This window comes from Macaca mulatta, chromosome 19 (genome assembly GCF_049350105.2).
Source record: "Macaca mulatta isolate MMU2019108-1 chromosome 19, T2T-MMU8v2.0, whole genome shotgun sequence".
In the NCBI taxonomy this organism is placed as follows: Eukaryota; Metazoa; Chordata; class Mammalia; order Primates; family Cercopithecidae; genus Macaca; species Macaca mulatta.
In genome coordinates this window covers 11934317-11954925 of record NC_133424.1, presented here as the reverse complement: position 1 = coordinate 11954925, position 20609 = coordinate 11934317, and the positions used below count along the sequence as shown (strand labels likewise).

The window sequence follows — 20609 nt, the reverse complement described above, 5'->3', positions numbered from 1 at the left end:
CTCACGCCTGTAATCCCAGCACTTGAGGAAGCCAAGGCAGGCAAACTGCATGAGCCCACGAGTTTGAGACCAGCCTGGGCAGCATGGTGAAACCCCATCTCTACAAAAAATACAAAACTTACCTGAGCATGGTGGCACATGATTGTAGTCCCAGCTACAGAGGTGGCTGAGGTGGATTGCTTGAGCCCAGTAGGTGGAGGTTGCAGTGAGCACTTTTTGGTAAGTGCTAAGAATTTAGAAGAAAAAGGTAAACTGTCTTGAAGCACAGGGGCCCGGAGGTGAGAAAGAGCACAAAGAAAGGGATGGGGCCAGCCAAGCTCCCACTGAAAAGAGCAGAGTCAACCTTGAACCCCAGTTCTCTGTCTCCCCGCAGGGGAAAAAGGCCTTTGAACGCATCAACAGCCTCACATTCAAAAAATCGCTGGATATGAAGGCACGTCTAGAGGAAGCCATTCTGGGCACCATCGGAGCTCGACAAGAAATGGTTCGGCGAAGTCGTGGTAAGAGGGTAACGTAGCCACATGTCCCCATCCCACCAGCTGCTCCCACCTTGTGTCAAGGGACCCCATGAAGGGGGCCATCCCTAGCTTACTTTCTGCCTCACATTTCCTGGAGAGAGGTCCACGCGTCATCACCGTACATGTGCGCCTGTGCGTCCCCATCTGTCACTCGTGTCTGCCCCTGTGCGTCCACCCGGCAGGCTTCTGCTCCACCCAGTGCCCTCACGGGTCAGCCCACCTGAATATCTTCATGCCTGTGCATTTCTCCTGATGTTCACGTGTGCCCTGTGTTTTTACGCATCTGTGATCATGTGCTCATGCGTCTCAGAGAGGAGCCCATTTGGGAATCCAGAGAACGTGCGCTGGCGGAAGAGTGTCACACACTGGAAGCAAACCTCAGACCGCGTGGACAAGTAGGTGTGGGCAGGAGGGAGTTTGCTGAGTTCAGAACAGTTCAGGCCGAGGCGGGAGGATTGCTTGAGTCCAGGAGTTCGAGACCAGCCTGGGCAACATAGTGAGACCCTGTCTCTACCAAAAATTTAAAAATTAGCCAGGCATGGTGGCATGTGCCTGTGGTCCCAGCCACTCATGAGACTGAGGTGGGAGGATGACTTGAGCCTGGGAGGTTGAGGCTGCAGTGAGCTGTGATCACACCGCTGCACTCCAGCCTGGGCATCCGAGCAAGACCCTGTCTCAGAAAACAAAAACAACAACAAAAAACAACAGCTTCCAGAGAGCCAGAGCCCCCTGGGTTGCCAGGGGGAGGAGGGAGCTCAGCCATGGAGTAGGATCTTGCCCTAAGTGGGGCCCCAAGACCTCCCTTCCCCTTCCAGGACCAAGGATGAAATGGAACACGAGGCCTTGGTGGAAGGGAACCTGGCAACCGAGGCAAGCCTAGTAGTTCTGGACACACTGGAGATCATCGTGCAGGTAGGGCTTGATCCAGCATCTGCTTTGCGCTCTGAGCCCAGCTGCAGTGCCTTGTGATCCCTGGCTCCATAATCCCTCTCCTTCCCTTTCCCTATCACCACACCTGGATTTCTGACCCCCTCCCCTCCAGACGGTGATGCTTTCAGAAGCCCGGGAGAGCGTCTTAGGGGCAGTGCTGAAGGTTGTGCTGTACAGCCTGGGCAGTGCCCAGAGTGCCCTCTTCTTGCAGCATGGCCTGGCTACCCAGAGGGCCCTTGTGTCCAAGGTAAGAACCACTCAACAACCATGATTCTTAGAAAAACAGTAGAAGCTCTAGGCTGGGCACAGTGGCTCATGCCCATAATCCCAGCACTTTGGGAGGCTGAGGTGGGAGGATCACTTGAGGCCAGGAGTTTGAGACCAGCCTGGCCAACATAGAGAGGCCCGTCTCTACAAAACATTTTAAAATTAGCTAGGACGCCGGGCGCGGTGGCTCAAGCCTGTAATCCCAGCACTTTGGGAGGCCGAGGCGGGCGGATCACAAGGTCAGGAGATCGAGACCACAGTGAAACCCCGTCTCTACTAAAAATACAAAAAATTAGCCGGGCGCGGTGGCGGGCGCCTGTAGTCCTAGCTACTCAGGAGGCTGAGGCAGGAGAATGGCGTGAACCCAGGAGGCGGAGCTTGCAGTGAGCCGAGATCGCGCCACTGCACTCCAGCCTGGGCAACAGCGTGAGACTCCGTCTCAAAAAAAAAAAAAAAAAAAAAAAAAAAAAAAATTAGCTAGGACTAGGCATGGTGGCTCACACCTGTAATCCCAGCACTTTGGGAGGCTGAGGCAGGTAGATGATGTGAGCCTAGGAGTTCGAGACCAGCCTGGCCAACATAGAGAGGCCCGTCTCTACAAAACATTTTTAAATTATCTAGGACTAGGCATGGTGGCTCACACCTGTAATCCCAGCACTTTGGGAGGCTGAGGCAGGAAGATGATGTGAGCCTAGGAGTTTGAGACCAGCCTGGGCAACATGGTGAGACCCTGTTTCTACAAAAAAATTAATTGAGTGTGGTGGCATGTGTCTGTGGTCCTAGCGTCTCAGAAAGCTGAGGATCACTTGAGCCCAGGAGGTCAAGGCTACATGAGCCGTGATCGTGCCACTGGACTCCAGCCTGGGCAACACAGTGAGAGCCTGTCTCAAAAAAAAAAAAATGCTAGCCAGGCAGGGTGGTACACACCTGAGATCCCAGCTACTAGGGAGCTACTGGGGAGGCTGAGGTAGGAGGATGGCTTGAGCCTGGGAGTTGTGAGCTGTGATCGCGCCACTGCACTCCAGCCTGGGAGACAAGAGTGAAATACTGTCTCAAAAAAAAGAAACAAAAAAAAGTAGCTCATTCATTGAGCATTTACCGTGTGCCCTGCAACTCCATGGAGCAGACTGCTTTGCCACAGTTTACAGTGGAAGGAAGGCAGGATCAGAGTGGCCAAGTCACTTACCCAGGGTCACACAGCACGGGGCTTAAACCCAGGTCTGACTCCGAACACAGTGGTACTTGGCCAAAGAGGACAAAACACAAACCCCTACCCAAGCAGTCCTCATTTGGGCCAGTCCCCTTCTGAGCCAGAACCGGGAGGGGCTGGACAGTGTCTGTCTGGGTCCTTGTGGGCAGTTCCCGGAGCTGCTGTTTGAGGAGGACACGGAGCTGTGTGCTGACCTGTGCCTGAGGCTCCTACGACACTGTGGCAGCCGCATCAGCACCATCCGCACGCACGCCAGCGCCTCGCTGTACCTGCTCATGCGACAGAACTTCGAGATCGGCCACGTGAGTGGGGGCAAGGAGGCATGGTCCACACATGGCTCTGGTCAGGGTGGCCGGCGGGGTCTCAGTGCCATACAGGGAGTGAGGGGGGGGGAGGTAGTCACTGAGCATAATGGGCAGGAGGAGGGCTCAGAACGCAATTGGGGGTCAGATGCCCTGGCTCATTCCTGTAATCCCAGCACTTTCGGAGGCTGAGGTGAGAGGATCACTTGAAGGCCGGGAGTTTGAGGCTGCAGTGGGCCGTGATTGTGCCACCGCACTCCAGCTTGAGCAAGAGTGAGACCTTGTCTCAAAAAAAAAAAAAAGAGGCCAGGCATGGTGGCTCATGCCTGTAATCCCAACACTTTGGGAGGCCCAGGCAGGTGAATCACTTGAGGTCAGGAGTTCGAGACCAGCCTGGCCAACATAGTAAAACCCTGTCTCTACCAAAAATACAAAAATTAGCTGGGCATAGTGGCATATGCCTGCAGTCCCAGCTACTCAGGAGGCTGAGGCAGGAGAATCGCCTGAACTCGGGAGACGGAGGTTGCAGTGACCTGAGATCACACCACTGCACTCCAGCCTGGACAACAGAATGAGACTCCATCTCAAAAAAATTAAAAATAAAAAAAATAAATAAAGAATGCAAGGGCCATGTCGGCAGGTTGAGCAGACCCTGGTGTGGTGTCTGGGGTCTGAGACTCCTGGCTCCACTTTCCCTCCCTTCCCTGCAGAACTTTGCCCGTGTGAAGATGCAGGTCACCATGTCTCTCTCGTCCCTGGTGGGGACAACACAGAACTTCAGTGAAGAGTACCTGCGACGTTCACTCAAAACCATCCTCACCTATGCTGAGGAGGACGTGGGGCTGCGTGACAGCACCTTCGCGGAGCAGGTGACACCTGCTGGGTGGCTGTGCCGCCTTCCCTTCATATAATCCCTGACCCCACCACCTTGGCTCCCTTCACTTCCTAATGCCCTCATTGGCCCCTGGATGTTCCCCGGCTCCAGGTCCAGGACCTGATGTTCAACCTGCACATGATCCTGACGGACACGGTGAAGATGAAAGAACACCAGGAGGACCCTGAGATGCTCATCGACCTCATGTACAGGTGAGGCGGGCCAGCCGGCACCTTCAGCTGCACCCACGCCCCAACAGGTGCAGGGAGAACAGGGATGAGAGTAGATGTCTGAGGAGGTGAGGAGGGAGCAGGGGAGCATACAGTCTCTAACAGAGGCAGATGAGGGGGACAAGTGAGGGGGACAGGTGAGCAGAAATGAGGGCACAAGTAAGGAGAGAACAGGTGAGCAAACAGGTAAAGAGGATGCCAGAAGAATGTATTGATGAGGATGACAGATGAGAGCCAGGACAGGTGAGGGGGACAGGTGAGGGGCTCACAGGTGAAGGGAAATGAGATCCAGAGACTAGACCTGTTGAGGAGCGTAGGGGGGGTGGACGGTGATGGAGATGGGGAAGGTGGGGCATATGGGAGGGACAGGTGGATAGACAGGTGAGATGGTGCACAAGGAAGGGGAAATAGTTCAGGTGACTCAAGTTTCCACAGGTAGAGTCAACTCATGAACTGAGGGTCAAGTGAGAAATGAAAAGGTGGGGCAGGGGGGTGAAGGGACAGACAGGTGAGGGGTTAGATAAGCGAAGAGACAGGTGAATAGAGGAAGCGGGGAGATGCCACACAGGTGAGCAGTCAAGGAGAGTAGGATGGATGGGTGAGGAGACAGGTAAGTGGGAAGACAGGAAGAGGGTTGGACAGGCAGGTGAGTAGGTGAAGAAATGGACAGGTGAGGACACAAGTGAGGGGATGGACATGTGAAGACATAGGTGACAGGATAGACAGGTGAGGGGATGGACAGGTCAGGAGGTAGAGAAGTCAGGAGGTGGACAGGCGAGGAGACAGGTGAAGGGATGGACAGGTGAGGGAGTTGACAGGTGAAGGGATGGACAGCTGAGGGAGTTGACAGGTAAAGGGGTGGACAGATGAGGGGATAGACAGGTGACAGGGTGGACATGTGAGGGGATAGGTGAGGGGATAGACAAGTGGGGGATAGGCAAGTGAAGGGATGGACAGGTGAGAGGGTGGACAGGTGAGGGACAGACAGGTGAGGGGATAAACAGGTGAGAGGGTGGACAGGTAAGGGGATGGGCAGGTGAAGTGACGGACAGGTGAGGGGATGGATAGGTGAGTGGGTGGACATGTGAGGGGATACACAGCTAGGACAGACAGGTGAGGGGGTGGACAGGTGAGGGGATAGGCAAATGAGGAGATAGACAGGTAGGATAGACAGGTGAGGGGTGGACAGGTGAGGTGGACAGGTGAGAGGGTGGACAGGTGAGGGGTGGGCAGGTGAGGGATGGACAGGTGAGGCGATAGGTGAAGGGATAGAGAGGTGAGAGGGTGAACAGGTGAGGGGTGGACAGGTGAGAGGGTGGACAGGTGAAGGATGGACAGGTGAGGGGTGGACATGTGAGGCGATAGACAAGTGAAGGGATGGACAGGTGAGCGGGTGGACAGGTGAGGGGAGAGACAAGTGAAGGGATGGACAGGTGAAGGATGGGCAGGTGAGAGGATGGACAGGTGAGCGGGTGGACAGGTGAGGTGATAGACAACTGAAGAGATGGACAGGTGAAGGATGGGCAGGTGAGAGGATGGATAGGTGAGGGGGTGGACAGGTGAGGGGGTGGACAGGTGAGGGGGTGGACAGGTGAGGGGATAGACAGGTGAGGGGATAGACAGGTGAGTAGGGTACGGGTAAGGAGACTGACTGGTCAGTGGGAGACAGCAGGACAAGTAAGGAGAAAGATGACTAAAGGAATATGTAAGGTAGGCAGGGGAGGCGACAGGTGAAGACAGATGACTGGCCAGCAGGTGAGAAAACAGACGAAAGGGAAGACAGGTGAGGGATGGCCAGGTGACGGAATGAGTGAGGCGATGGGGTACAGGTGAGGAGATTGGCTGGTCCTTGGGGCAGATATGGGGGTAACCAGTGAAGGGGGTGGACAAGTGGGAGGCAGGTGGGGAGGACCAGGTGAGTCCCCTCCTCACATCCCCCCTCACCTGGACTCCAGAATTGCCCGGGGCTACCAGGGCTCGCCAGACCTGCGGTTGACCTGGCTGCAGAACATGGCCGGGAAGCACGCGGAGCTGGGCAACCATGCCGAGGCCGCCCAGTGCATGGTGCATGCAGCCGCCCTCGTGGCTGAGTACCTCGCCCTGCTTGAGGACCACCGCCACCTGCCCGTGGGCTGTGTTTCCTTCCAGGTGAGAGGCCAGGGGGCGGCAGGCGGTGGGCAGCACTTGTGCAGTGGGGACGAGGGTTTGATGCCATCTCTTCTGCCCCAGAACATCTCATCCAACGTGCTAGAGGAGTCCGCCATCTCCGACGACATCCTGTCCCCCGACGAGGAGGGCTTCTGCTCCGGGAAGCACTTCACTGAGCTGGGGCTGGTGGGGTTGCTGGAACAGGCAGCCGGCTACTTCACCATGGTGAGGCCTTGGGGACTGGGTGCAGGAGAGGGGGCTCGGGCCAGGGAGGCGCCATCACATCTGCTTCCTAGACCCTTCCAGCAGGGGATTTAGAAAGAAGGAGAACTGGCCAGGCGCGGTGGCTCACATCTGTAATCCCAGCACTTTAGGAGGCTGAGGCAGGTAGATCATGAGGCCAGGAGTCCGAGACCAGCCTGGCCAGCATGGTGAAACCCTGTCTCTACTAAAAATACAAAATTAGCCAGGCGTGGTGGCACGCAGCTGTAATCCCAGCTACTCGGGAGGCTGAGACAGGAGAATCACTTGACCCAGGGAGGCAGAGGTTGCAGTGAGCCGGGATTGCGCCATTGCACTCCAGCCTGGGCGACAGAGTGAGACTGTCTCAAAAAAAAAAAAAAAAGCAAGAAGGAGAATTGGGTTTCTCAGAGGCCCTGTAACTTGCCTATGTCTCCATGAGACCCTTGATGCAGGCTTGATATAGCAAACCTTCCATACGCTGGAGATGCTTTCAATTTTCCTTTGTTTTCTTTTTTCCTTTCTTGTTTTTTTATTTGTTTGTTTTTGACAGAGTCTTGCTCTTTTGCCCAGGCTGGTGTACAGTGGTGCGATGATAGCTCACTGCGCCTCAAACTCCTGAGCTCAAGCAATCCTCCCACCTCAGCCTCCCAAGTAGGTGGGGCTGCAGGCATGTGCCACCATGCCCGGCCAATTTTTAAATTATTATATATATTTTTTCTTTGTGATATTTTGTGAGACAAGGCGTCCATTCTGTCACACAGGCTGGAGTGCAGTGGCGTGATCATAGCTCCCTACAACCTGGGCCTCCAGGGCGGCTCAGGTGATTCTCCCACCCTGGCCTGCTGAGTAACTGGACTATAGGCACACATCACTAGACTAATTTTTTGTATTTTTTTGTAGAGATGGGGTTTTGCCATGTTTCCCAGGCTGGTCTTGAACTCCTGAGCTCAAGTGATCTGCCTGCCTCAACCTCCCAAAGTCATGGGATTACAGGTGTGTGCCACTACACCCTGCCAATTTTTAATTTTTTTATAGAGAGGGAGTCTTACTATGTTGCTCAGGCTGGTCTCAAACTTCTGGCCTCACTCAGTCCTTCCACCTAATCCCAGCACTTTGGGAGGCTGAGGCAGGAGCCTCCCGCCTATAATCCGCCTGTAATCCCAGCACTTTGGGAGGCTGAGGCAGGAGGCTCACTTGAGGCCAGGAGTTTGAGACCAGCCTGGGCAACACGGCAAAACCCTGTCTCTACATACAAGAAACTAGCTGGGTGTGGTGGCACGCACCTGTAGTCCCAGCTACTCAGGAAGCTTGAAGCGGGAGGATCACTGGAGCCCAGGAGGTTGGAGCTGCAATGAGTTATAATCGTGCCGCTGTACTCCAATCTACGTGACAGAGTGAAACCGACATGTCTCAAAAAATAAATAAAATAAAGACAGGATATTCACATGCATCTTCAAGTTGGAGAAGCTCCAGCTTAAAGCAAATCCCAGACTGGGCGCAGTGGCTGACTCCTGTAATCCCAGCACTTTGGGAGGCCGAGGCGGGTGAATCACCTGAGGTCAGGAGTTCAAGACCAGCCTGGCCAACATGGGGAAACCCCATGTCTACTAAAAATACAAAAATTAGCCGGGCGTGGTGGCAGGCATCTGTAATCCCAGCTACTTGGGAGGCTGAGGCATGAGACTCGCTTGAACCCAGGAGGCGGAGGTTGCAGTGAGCTGAGATCATGCCACTGCACTCCAGCCTGAGGGACAGAGCAAGGCTCTGTCTCCAAAAAAAAAAAAAAGCAAATCCCAGGTATTTTCCCACCACTCCCACAAGTACCCGCTGTGCAACCCTTCCTGATAAAGACCCTTTTACAAAACTCGTATCCCACGTGGCCAAGTTAATGGTCATCCTTTAATGTCATTGATGTCATTTCATTGCAGTCTATATTTAGATGTCCCAGATCATCTCTGATGTATCTTTTTTGGGGTTACTTGGTTTGAATCAGAATCCAATAAGGGCCCACAATGGCTGTGGCTGATCTGTATCCTAAGTCTCTTTTTCTTTTTTTTTCTTTTTTTTTTTGAGACAGGGTCTTACTCTCTCACCCAGGTTGCAGTGTGCAGCCTGGCTCACTGCAGCCTCAATGTCCTGGGCTCAGGTGATCCTCCCACCTCAGCCTCCCAAGTAGCTGGGACTATAAGTGCGCACCACCACACCCAGCTAATTTTTTTTTCTTTGTTAATTTTTTTTCTTTTTTTTTTTTTTTTTTTTTGTGAGACAGAGTCTCACTCTGTCGCCCAGGCTGGAGTGCAGTGGCCAGATCTCAGCTTACTGCAAGCTCCACCTCCCGGGTTTATGCCATTCTCCTGCCTCAGCCTCCCGAGTAGCTGGGACTACAGGCGCCCGCCACCTCGCCTGGCTAGTTTTGTGTATTTTTTGTAGAGACGGGGTTTCACCGGGTTAGCCAGGATGGTCTCGATCTCCTGACCTCATGATCCGCCCGTCTCGGCCTCCCAAAGTGCTGGGATTACAGGCTTGAGCCACCGTGCCTGCCAATTTTTTTTCTTTTTTTAAAGAGATGGGGTCTTGCTATGTTGCCCAGGCTGGGCTTGAACTCCGGGACTCATGCAACCCTCTCGCCTCGGCCTCCCAAAGTACTGGGATTACAGGCATGAGCCAGCATGCCCGGCAACTGATTTTCCACTGTTGAAAAGGGGTTTTCTTCTCTAGTTTGCTTGTTTGTATGAGGGCAGGTGGTAGCTTCTACATTTGACTTGCAGGAGCCCTGGGGCCTTTGCTCCGCGTGTTTTTCTGGTTTGTGTGGGGCTGGCTGTGTCCATGTGATGTCACTTTACCTGTTTCTCAGTTCCTCACATTTTGGGGAACTGGCATTTACATCTGAGAGCTCAGCGAGATTCAAGGTCACATTTGAAGTCAGGTGTTCCAGTGAGATTTCTTCTGTGGTGCTGGCCCTCTAGTGACACTAGTGACATTGTTTTCTTTTCTTTTTTTTTTTTTTTTGAGACAGAGTCTCACTGTGTCGCCCAGGCTGCAGTGCAGTGGCACTATCTCGGCTCACTGCAAACTCTGCCTCCCGGGTTCACGCCATTCTCCTGCCTCAGCCTCCTGAGTAGCTGGGACTACAGGTGCCCGCCGCCACGCCTGGCTAATTTTTTGTATTTTTATTAGAGATGGGGTTTCACCGTGTTAGCCAGGATGGTCTCGATCTCCTGACCTCGTGGTCTGCCTGCCTCAGCCTCCCAAAGTGCTGGGATTACAGGCGTGAGCCACTGCGTCCGGCCAACATTGTTTTCATTATTGTCACTCTGCTGGATTCTTGGAGACAAAGTCCTCAGAGGAAGGGCCGAATGCGGTGGCTCACGCTTGTGATCCCAGCACTTTGGGAGGCCGAGGAGGGCAGATCACTTGAGGTCGGGAGTTCAAGACCAGCTTGGGCAACATGGAGAAACCCCATCTCTACAAAAAAAAAAAAAAAATACAAAAAAATTAGCTGGGCATGGGCTCAGTGGCTCATGCCTGTTATCCTAGCACTTTGGGAGGCCAAGGTGGGCAGATCACGAGGTCAGGAGTTTGAGACCAGCCTGGCCAACATAGTGAAACCTCGTCTCTACTAAAAATACAAGTATTAGCCGGGCATGGTGGCGGGCACTTGTAGTCCTAGCTACTCAGGAGGCTAAGGCAGAAGAATCGCTTAAACCCGGGAGACAGAGGTTGCAGTGAGCCAACATCACGCCATTGCACTACAGCCTGGGTGACAGAGCAAGACTCGTCTCAAAAAAATAAAAATGAGCCAGGCATGGTAGCAGGCGCCTGTAGTTCCAGTGACTAGGTAGGATGAGGCAGGAGAATTGCTTGAACCCAGGAGGCAGAGGTTGCAGCGAGCTGAGATCATACCGCTACACTCCAGCCTGGGCAACAAACCAAGACTCCATCTAAAAACAAAACAAAACAAAAAAACAAACACGGGTGGGGGTTAGCGGAGGGATAGCATTAGAAGAAATACTTAGTGTAGGTGACGGGCTGATGGGTGCAGCAAACCACCGTGGCACGTGTATACCTACGTAACAAAACTGCACGTTCTGCACATGTACCCTAGAACTTCATTAATGTCACTTTGCTGGATTCTTGGAGACGAAGTCCTCAGAGGAAGGGCCGAATGCGGTGGCTCACACATGTCAGAACCAGTATAATAATTAAAAAACGATTAAAATAATAATAATAATAAAAGATTTAAAAAACACAAACACGGCCGGGCGCGGTGGCTCAAGCCTGTAATCCCAGCACTTTGGGAGGCCGAGACGGGCGGATCACGAGGTCAGAGACCATCCTGGCTAACACAATGAAACCCCGTCTCCACTAAAAATACAAAAAAATTAGCCGGGCGTGGTGGCGGCGCCTGTAGTCCCAGCTACTCGGGAGGCTGAGGCAGGAGAATGGTGGGAACCCGGGAGGCGGAGCTTGCAGTGAGCCGGGATGGCGCCACTGCACTCCAGCCTGGGCGACAGAGCGAGACTCCGCCTCAAAAAAAAAAAAAAAAAAAAAAAACACACACACACAGGCCTCAGGGGAAGAAACCAGGGGGTGGACACAGGCCTTCTGACAGTCAGCAAACCTCACAGGGTGCCTGTTTTGAGCCAGGCTTGATGCCAGCACCCGCTGGGGGTGAGGGGCATATTACCACACGCCAGGAGGCAGTTGGGCATGGAGGTCACGGGCACAGGGCCAGATGGGCTTGTGTTTGGGTCTTGGCCCTGGGGATTGCCTCCATATCTCTGAAACTCACTTTCCTCTTTGAGGAATAGGGGAAAAAAAAACTGCTTCTCCCATCAATGAGGGAACACAGATGGGTGAAGTGCAGATGTACATGGTACCTGTGCCATAGAATATTCTTTTTTTTTTTTTTTTTTTTTTTTTTTTTGAGACGGAGTCTGGCTCTGTCGCCCGGGCTGGAGTGCAGTGGCCGGATCTCAGCTCACTGCAAGCTCTGCCTCCTGGGTTCCCGCCATTCTCCTGCCTCAGCCTCCCAAGTAGCTGGGACCACAGGCGCCCGCCACCTCGCCCGGCTAGTTTTTTGTATTTTTAGTAGAGATGGGGTTTCACCGTATTAGCCAGGATGGTCTCGATCTCCTGACCTCGTGATCCGCCCGTCTCGGCCTCCCAAAGTGCTGGGATTACAGGCTTGAGCCACCGCGCCCGGCCTAGAATATTCTTGTTAAAAGTGGTGAAGGGCTGGGGGAGTGGTGGCTCACACCTGTAATCCCAGCTAACTGAGAGGCCAAGGCAGGAGGATCACTTGAGCCCATGAGTTCAAGACCAACCGGGGCAATATAGTGAGACCCTGACTCTACAAAAACTAAAATAAAATTAGCTGGGCATGGTGGCATGTGCCTGTAGTTCTAGCTATGTGGGAGGCTAGGGTGGGAGGATCTCTTGAGCCCAGGAGTTGGAGGCTGCAGTGAGCTGTGATTGTACCACTACACTCCAGCCTGGGCGATAGAGTGAGACCCTATCTCAAAAAAACAAAACAGATAAGTAGCGGTGAAGACCATGGAGCCCTCTGTGGGAGCTGAGTGGAAAGGCTCAATCCCTATCTGGGATGGGGCTGGTCAGGGCGGGCTTCCTGGAGGAGGTGATGGAGGGTGGGTAGGATGAAGCACAGAGGATCACAAGGGAGATGGGTAGACAGGAGCACAGTGGAGAGGGGAAGACAGTTTGGGGAATCCTGACCCCACCTCACTCTCAGGGTGGACTCTACGAGGCGGTGAATGAGGTCTACAAGAACCTCATCCCCATCCTGGAAGCCCACCGTGACTACAAGAAGTTGGCCGCGGTGCATGGCAAACTGCAGGAGGCCTTCACCAAGATCATGCACCAGGTGGGCCCAGGACCCCCTCCCCAGACCCCACCCTCAGCCCCACTCCTCATCCCCAGGGATCTGCTGACCTTGACCCTTCTCTCCCGACAGAGTTCCGGCTGGGAGGTGAGTCAGCCTCAGTGGACAGCCACCTGCCTCTGGGACCCCCGTGATGACTGGCCAGCAGCCATCAGTGAACACCAGGGGGCGCCAGAGGAGCATGGCCGCTGGCCATTGGGGCTGGGGCTGTGGCCACAAGGCACCCACCCCATCACTTCCCTCCCTTCCCTAAAAATGCACCACCCCCCCGCCCCAGATCTCGAGGGCAGCTTGTGACTCACCCAGCTGGGAGCTCTCCAGAGACACCCCTCCCTCTGCCAGGGCCAGCTTGGTCACTGCAGGGGGGTGGCAGGGTGGCTCTGACTCCCTCATGGTGTCTTTCTCATCTCTCCCCATCTGTCACATGGCTCTCCCTATCTTGGTATCTCTCTCTTAGTCTGTGTCTCTCCCTGCGTCTCCAGCTTCCAGCCTCCCCCAGGCTCTCCTCTGCTCCTCGTTTCTGGTTAATGTGTCCCCCCGCTCCAGCAGCACCCCCCCCCAATCCCGCTTCTTCTCTGCTTAGGTCTATTTTTAGGCATCTCCTAGTTTGGGGAGAATGTTCTGGCCAAAGATGGCAGAAACCCAGAGCCCAGGCAGCCAGGCCGGGTGGGAGCTGGGTGGGGAGGGCAGGTCCTCTTCGCCCCCACCCATCTCCCATCTCTGATCTCTCTCCCCACGGAATGATTCTCACGGGGCAGTGTTAACCAGGACCCTGGGGGTTGAGGGAACTCTGACCTCTGACCACTCCCATGACATTGTCTCTCTGTCCCCCACACCTCTGACCCCACCATGTCTGCCCCACCCTCCCCGGATCGGCCTTGGTAAGTGAACATCCAGCCATTCCACTTCCTTTCCAGTCATGGGGTGGTGGTTTTGGGGTGGTAGGGAGGGGGTTCCTTCTTCCAAACTTAGGACCGGGGACAAGAGCAGGGGAATGCCATGGAACAAGGGAACCAGGGCCTCTGTCCTAGAGTGAGAGACAGCCATCCCTTCCCTCAGCCATCCAAGCACTTATTGGGCACCTACTGTATACCCATTCTTGCGGGCATCGGGGCACGGGAAGGAGAATGCCCTAGAACAAAGGAGTCAGAGCCTCTGTCCTAGAGTGAGAGGCAGCCATCCTTCTCCTCAGCCATCCAAGCATTTATTGGGTACCTGCTATATACCCTGTCCCATGGGCATTAGGGACACACCTGTGAACAATACAGCCCCAGTCCTAACTTCATATTGCAATCCATGCCCCGATGTTCTCAGGACCCCCTGCCTGTGCCCACGCCTGGATGTTCTCGTGGTCCTCACACTCCCATCCTGATATTCGAGACCCCTATCTCTGGGGCAGGCAGACCTCCAGCAGGGGCCTCCCGGACAACCACACCCTTTTTCACAGCTCCAGCGCGTGTTCGGGACGTATTTCCGCGTGGGCTTCTACGGCGCCCGCTTTGGCGACCTGGATGAGCAGGAGTTTGTGTACAAGGAGCCATCGATCACGAAGCTGGCAGAGATCTCACACCGGCTGGAGGCATGTCCTTGTGGTGGGGGGTGGAACGGGGCATGGGGCTGCCTTGGGGCTGGAGTAGGGGCTGTCCCTGGGTGGCCCCGAGTCAGCCCTGTGTCTCCAGGAGTTCTACACGGAGAGATTTGGCGACGACGTGGTTGAGATGATCAAAGACTCTAACCCTGTGGACAAGTCCAAGCTTGACGCACAGAAGGTGGGTCCCCCGACCATTTCCCCAAAATCCTAGATCCACAGAGACGCCAAGTCCTGTTTCCTGGGGACCCTCAAATCCTCTTTCTCTGGGAAACCCCAAATCACATTTCACTGGGGGACCCCAAAACCTGTTCCTCAGGGGATTCCCAAACATCCGGACATAGGAAGACCTGGAAGTGACAAAGTCCCCAGATCCAGGGATGCCCAGATCCCCTCTCTCCAGGCACAGGGCCTGGGCTGTGCGTGCTGGGGCTGTGGGACCCTCCTCACACCTGACCCTGCGCCCAGGCCTACATCCAGATCACGTATGTGGAACCGTACTTTGACACCTACGAGCTCAAGGACCGGGTGACCTACTTTGACCGCAACTATGGGCTTCGCACATTCCTGTTCTGCACGCCCTTCACGCCGGATGGGCGCGCACACGGGGAGCTGCCCGAGCAACACAAGCGTAAGACGCTGCTCAGCACCGACCACGCCTTCCCCTACATCAAGACTCGCATCCGTGTGTGCCACAGGGAGGAGGTGGGTGAGGACCCTGGGCCTGGAGGGGTGGGGAGGTGAGGGGACAACAGACCCTGGGAGGGGAGGGGAGGGGAGGGAAGACACAGGGACCCAGACCCAAGGTGGCCCATGGATCTCAGACACAGAGAGGGGTGGCACAGGGACCCTAGACCAGATCCCCAGGGAGGAGAGGGCAGGAGACCAGACCCAGGGAGACCTGGGAGACAAGATACAGGGACCCCAGACCCAGCGTGGCCCAGAGATTCCAGACCCAGAAAGAAGAGGCAGAGGGAGCCCAGATCTAGGAAGGCCCAGGGAGGAGAGGTGTGGCCCAGGAAGAGACCCAGGTACCCCAGAACTGGGCGGAGAAGATAGAGAGACCCTGAATTCCAATCTCTAAACTGAAACCTCTACCTCCAGACCCAGGAGGACCCAGGGATTCTAGACTCACAAAGGGGAGGCACAGGGACTCCAAATCTAAGAAGGCCCAGGGAGGAGACGCCCAGGGATCCCAGACCCAGAGAGGAGACGTGTGGACACGCTAGACCCAGAAATTGGCTCATGTACCCCAGAACCAGGTTGGGGACCCCAAACTCCAACTTCCAGTCTCAAACCTCTACCTCCAGACCCAAGGAAGTCTGGAGACCCCAGATGTAAAGCCACTAAACCCCAGGGCACCAGACGCAGCAGACCCAAGGCTGGACCCCCCCAGAGTCAGACCCAGGAAGGACCCCAGGTTCTGGTCATTGCCTGGGTTCTTGGACCCCTCTTGCTCCCAGCGGGGTCTGAGCTGCCCCCGACTGGCTTCGATCAGGACCTCCTCAGGCCCCAGTGAGTGCACACCCCTCCCCTCACCCCATAGACGGTGCTGACGCCGGTGGAGGTGGCTATCGAGGACATGCAGAAGAAAACACGGGAGCTGGCCTTTGCCACCGAGCAGGACCCACCAGATGCTAAGATGCTACAGATGGTGCTTCAGGGCTCCGTGGGGCCCACCGTGAATCAGGCACGGCTGGTGGAAGGGGGATGCAGGCCGCACGGGGGACTCCAGGTGCCATGCAGGCTGGCTCACCAGTCCCTCTCACTCCACAGGGTCCCCTGGAGGTGGCCCAAGTGTTTTTAGCAGAGATCCCGGAAGACCCCAAGCTCTTCCGGCATCACAACAAACTGCGGCTCTGCTTCAAGGACTTCTGCAAGAAGTAGGCGCAAAACCCCGCAGGAGGGGGCTCGTGCCTGCCTAACCTGCATAGATCTGCTCTCTGCCCACCTGATCTCCGCATGGCTTCCCATTAAGTCCACTCTCCCAACCTGACCTCCTATTGCGGGTCTTTCCGCAGGCCTGGCCCCGCCTTACGGATGCCCCCACCCCTAGTCTTGCTTTCAGTCCCGTGTGCGAGTCTCTTAGCATCTCCCACCCTCTGGCCCTCAGATGTGAGGATGCGCTGCGGAAAAATAAGGCCCTGATTGGGCCGGACCAGAAGGAGTACCACCGCGAGCTAGAGCGCAACTACTGCCGCCTGCGGGAGGCTCTGCAGCCCCTGCTTACCCAGCGCCTGCCCCAGCTGCTGGCACCCACCCCACCTGGCCTCAGGTGCCTGAACTGGTACCCCCATCCTAGAGACTAGAGAGGGGATGCAGAGGCAGACCAGGACAGATACAGGATGGGGGCTGTTGTACACGTACACAGCAACATGTTTCCTGGTAGCTTGGACTTTGTTTGACTTTGTTTTGTTTCTGCTTTTTTTTTTTGAGAGTCTCCCTCTGTTGCCCAGGCTGGAGTGCAGTGATACAATCTTAGCTCACTGCAACCTCCACCTCCCAGATTCAAGCAATTCTCCTGCCTCAGCCTCCTTAAGTAGCTGGGATTACAGGCATCCGCCACCACACCTGGCTAATTTTTTGTATTTTTAGTAGAGACAGGGTTTCACCATGTTGACCAGGCTGGTCTCGAACTCCTGACCTCAGGTGATCCACCCGCTTTGCCCTCCTAAAGTGCTGGGATTATAGCATGAGCTGCTTCAACTTTGCATAAGCATCTGAATAAGTCATCCAGATGTACAAAGGCAGGGCAGGCTCTGAGCCGTCATTTCCCAGATACATGAATTCATCTTTCTGAGCCTCAGTTTCTACATCTGTAAAATGAGGATGATTCATACCTTCCGTGGTGGACTACAAGAGAGAATCTGAGAATCCCACAGCAGGATCAGGGACAGGAGAGACCCCAGAAGGATCCTCGAAGGAAGATGAAGAGGAAGAGGATGAGGATGTGGGCTGGGAGGTCTATGGAGTTGGGGGCCCCACGGCCATGCTGACCCACCCTCATTCTTTTCCCAGGAACTCCTTGAACAGAGCAAGTTTTCGAAAGGCAGACCTCTGAGCCCACAAGGACCAAAGCTGCACCTAGAAGAACCAGCACCCGGCCCTCAGCTATCTGTGCTGCGAGGGGAGTCTCCCCTGGTGCCCACTGGGCTATGGGGTGACCACATTGTACTCGGTGCTGGGCCCTTTGCCCCTGTGTCCCCATCTGTATGCACTGATGCTTCCTCCCTTTTTTAATTTAAAATGGTTTTTATAAGCAACCTGTGCCATGTGGTGCAGTCACTAGGGGCTGGGTCACATGCTCATGACATGCTCACAGTCCACTGCCCCACATCCACACATCCCTGCATCATCACTGGAGACACCAAGAACATACTGGGTGCCAGGGACATCATGGTGACAACAGACACAAATTCCTGCCCTTGTGGAGCTGACGTTCTAGCGGGGAAGGCAACACACAAATAATGTCACATGCCTACCGGGAATAATAATACCTGGTTCTTGTTTCTTTGTTTTTAACAGACAGGCTCTCTCTCAGTCCCCCAGGCTGGAATGCAGTGTCACAATCATAGCTCACTGCAGCCTCAAACTCCGGGGCTCAAGCCTCCTGAGTAGCAGGGATCATAGGCACATGCCACTATGCCTGGCTTTTCTTTTTCTTTTTCATATGGAGTTTCGCTCTGTCACCCAGGCTGCAGTGCAGTGGCGCAATCTCGGTTCACAGCAACCTCCACCTCCCAGATTCAAGTTATTCTCCTACCTCAGCCTCCCGAGTAGCTGGGATTATATATGTGCACCACCATGCTCGGATAGTTTTTGTATTTTTAATAGAGACGGGGTTTCACCATGTTGGCCAGGCTGGTCTTGAACTCCTGACCTCAGGTGATCCACCCGCCTCAGCCTCCCTAAGTGCTGGGATTACAGGTGTGAGCCATTTCTCGGCCCCAGGTGGTTTCTTTTTATTTTGTTTTTTGCAGACATGGGGCCTTGTCACATTGCCAAAGCTGGTCTCCAACTCCTTGGCTCAAATAATCCGCACACCTTGCCCTCCCAAAGTGCTGCAGTTACAGGCCTGAGCCACTGCGCGTGGCCTAATTTTTTTTCACTTAAAAATTTTTCTTGTAGAGACAGGGTCTTGCTATGTTGCCCAGGCTGGTCTGGAACTCCTGAGCTCAAGCAGTCCTCCTGCCTCGGCCTCCCTAAGTGCTGAGATTACAGGTGTGAGCCACCTCACCGGCCTAATAATATTTATTAAGCCCTTGCTGAGTGGCTGGCTGTGTACTAAAGGGCTCCTAGAAAGATCTCTGCAAAAGTAGGACACTCCATTTATGAGACTTTTTAACCCGAGGGACCTCCTTCCTAATGGTTAGGCCCCTTCCCAATGGTTAGTGAATCTTCTCAACACTCCTATCAGGTAGCTAACATGATCATCTCCATTTTACAGATGGGCAAACTGAGGCACAGAGCAGCAAGTTTGGTGGGTCTGGGATGGGAGTCCAGGTCTGGCTGGCTCCGGCGCCCAGGCCTGTGCAGCCTCCCCTCTCGCGCGGCGGTCACGCCACCGTGTGCCAGGCTTGCGCTGGGCCGCGTCCAGCCCTGGGCCGCCTGGGGGAGGGGTGACCTCCCGCCGCCGCGCCCCCCCGCGCGCCCTCCCCTAGCTGGGCCCCGGCCAGCTCCACCCCCTCCTGCCGCCGAGCCGTTCCGCCCCCCGCAGCGGCCCAGGGACAGCCGGCGGTGGGGGGAGGCCGGCGGGGGGGGACCCTGCTTTGGGGACTTAAGGAGGGAGGAAGGACGAGGCCGGACAGCCCGGCGCGCACACACACACCTGCTCTCCAGGTGAGATCCAGTCTCCAACTAGCGTCTCTGCATCCCCACCCCCCCACCGCGGCCTGGGCGCCCTGGCGGCGGGAGGGGGCGGGGCCGACTGGAGGGGCGGGGCCAGCAGGAGGGGGCGTAGTGCGGGCGGAGCCACCTCCGAGGGCCGGGCGCCCAGGCGGCGGCGCGCGCGAGGACGCTCGGGCGGCGGGACGCAGGGAAGGCAGCGGCCGGAGCGCGCAAGGCGAGTGGGACCCGGGGCTGGGTAGGGGTTCAAGTCCGGTTCGGGGATCGAGTGTGCACCGCCCCCCCACCTACTACCCTACCCCCCGCCTCCAACCCCGGGACACGACTTCGCTGGTCTCAACGAGCCGCTGCCTCCAACTCCACCTTCTATGCCCAAACTTTCCAGACTTGTACTGTCTCTGCCCCCGCGTCCCTGCTCCCTCCCCGTCTATGACCCCATACCCTCATCGATTCCTCCCAGTACCCCCATCGATTCCTCGTGCCCTGCCCGTCTCCCCTGTCCTGGCTCCCCTCTGCCCCCTCTCCCCTGTCTGTGTCCCCCTTTCTGCCCCCTCCCCGCACTGTCCCCCCTCACCCTCCTCCGCGGCCATGCCCCAGGCGGCGGGAAGGCGGCCGGGCGTCCGGCCGGGCTGGGCCTGGGCTTGGCGGCTGGGCCGGCGTGGGGAGCGGCAGCTGTTTGCCATTAGCCGGGGATCCACAGGCCCCGCCCCCTCCCTGCACCGGGCGGGGTCCTTCTCGCCGCCCCCCAACCCCCCGAGTTTAGGGCGGAAAGACCCCCCGCGCCCCCGCCACCTCCAAGATGTGCAGGCCGGTCTTGGGTGGTGGGTTGGGGAGACCCGCGCCCCTTCCCTGAACTCCCTACCTGTCCCCTCTTGTAGGCTCCAGTCTCTCCATCTGTGTCTTATCCTGTCACCCCTTCCCCACTCCCCAGGGGTCCCATAGCGAGAGAAGGGTTTCAGCCACAGACATCCATCTCCCCCACCACACCCCCTCATCTCCTTTCTCTTCCCCTTACTCGGGAGTCGGGAGTCGCTGGTCCTGATCGAGGGCGGTCAGATGACTGAGGACCCTCAGACCTCAGTCTTCATATCTGGGAAACGGGTAGAGATATCTGGTGTGGAGTCTGGGGGTGGTGACTTGGTGGGCATTGGCGGGATCCACCAGCCTTAGGTTCACGTTCAGGCCCAGCTACTTCCCCGTGGCCCCAAGGATCCTAGGCAAGCCAGTGTACCTTTCTGTGCCCTCTGCATCCCCTGTCTGTGAAACGGGATAACTGCCCATCTCATGGAATTGTCACGACAATTAAAAGAGTTGATGTTAGGCTGGGTGCGGTAGTTCATGCCTGTAATCCCAGCACTTTGGGAGGCTGAGGTGGGTGGATCATCTGAGGTCAGGAGTTCGAGACCAGCCTGACCAACATGGAGAAACCCCATCTCTACCAAAAATACAAAATTAGCCAGATATGGTGGCACATGCCTGTAATCCCAGCTACTCAGGAGGCTGAGGCAGGAGAATTGCTTGAACCTGGGAGCTGGAGGTTGTGGTGAGCCAA

The 20609-nt window shown here is 55.8% G+C and overlaps 2 protein-coding genes across 39 annotated transcripts in view; both read left to right on the top strand.

The window, feature by feature from the left end:
- DOCK6 (dedicator of cytokinesis 6) overlaps positions 1–17475 on the top strand; it is a 63486-nt gene extending 46011 nt beyond the window's left edge. For 8 of the 18 annotated variants that reach the window (XM_028838709.2, XM_028838707.2, XM_028838705.2 and 5 more), the window contains 18 exons: positions 374–500; positions 829–913; positions 1334–1430; positions 1561–1695; positions 3075–3227; positions 3938–4096; positions 4213–4313; positions 6287–6479; positions 6561–6704; positions 12475–12606; positions 12697–12711; positions 14072–14203; positions 14304–14393; positions 14681–14917; positions 15759–15902; positions 15989–16095; positions 16326–16487; positions 17231–17475. In XM_028838709.2, the coding sequence (XP_028694542.2) occupies positions 374–500; positions 829–913; positions 1334–1430; positions 1561–1695; positions 3075–3227; positions 3938–4096; positions 4213–4313; positions 6287–6479; positions 6561–6704; positions 12475–12606; positions 12697–12711; positions 14072–14203; positions 14304–14393; positions 14681–14917; positions 15759–15902; positions 15989–16095; positions 16326–16487; positions 17231–17273 (2256 nt within the window). In that variant the 3' untranslated portion in view covers positions 17274–17475. Of the gene's footprint in view, positions 1–373; positions 501–828; positions 914–1333; positions 1431–1560; positions 1696–3074; positions 3228–3937; positions 4097–4212; positions 4314–6286; positions 6480–6560; positions 6705–12474; positions 12607–12696; positions 12712–14071; positions 14204–14303; positions 14394–14680; positions 14918–15316; positions 15685–15758; positions 15903–15988; positions 16096–16325; positions 16488–17230 lie in introns of those variants that run through there. The other 10 variants (XM_028838710.2, XM_028838706.2, XM_028838704.2 and 7 more) reach the window with 3 other exon arrangements.
- Positions 17476–19213: 1738 nt separating this feature from the next.
- Positions 19214–20609, top strand: part of KANK2 (KN motif and ankyrin repeat domains 2) — a 36380-nt gene continuing 34984 nt past the window's right edge. For all 21 annotated transcript variants that reach the window (XR_013408886.1, XR_013408887.1, XM_077977371.1 and 18 more), the window contains exon 1: positions 19214–19274. The gene's annotated coding sequence lies outside the window, so the exon portion shown is untranslated. The remainder of the gene's footprint in view (positions 19275–20609) is intronic.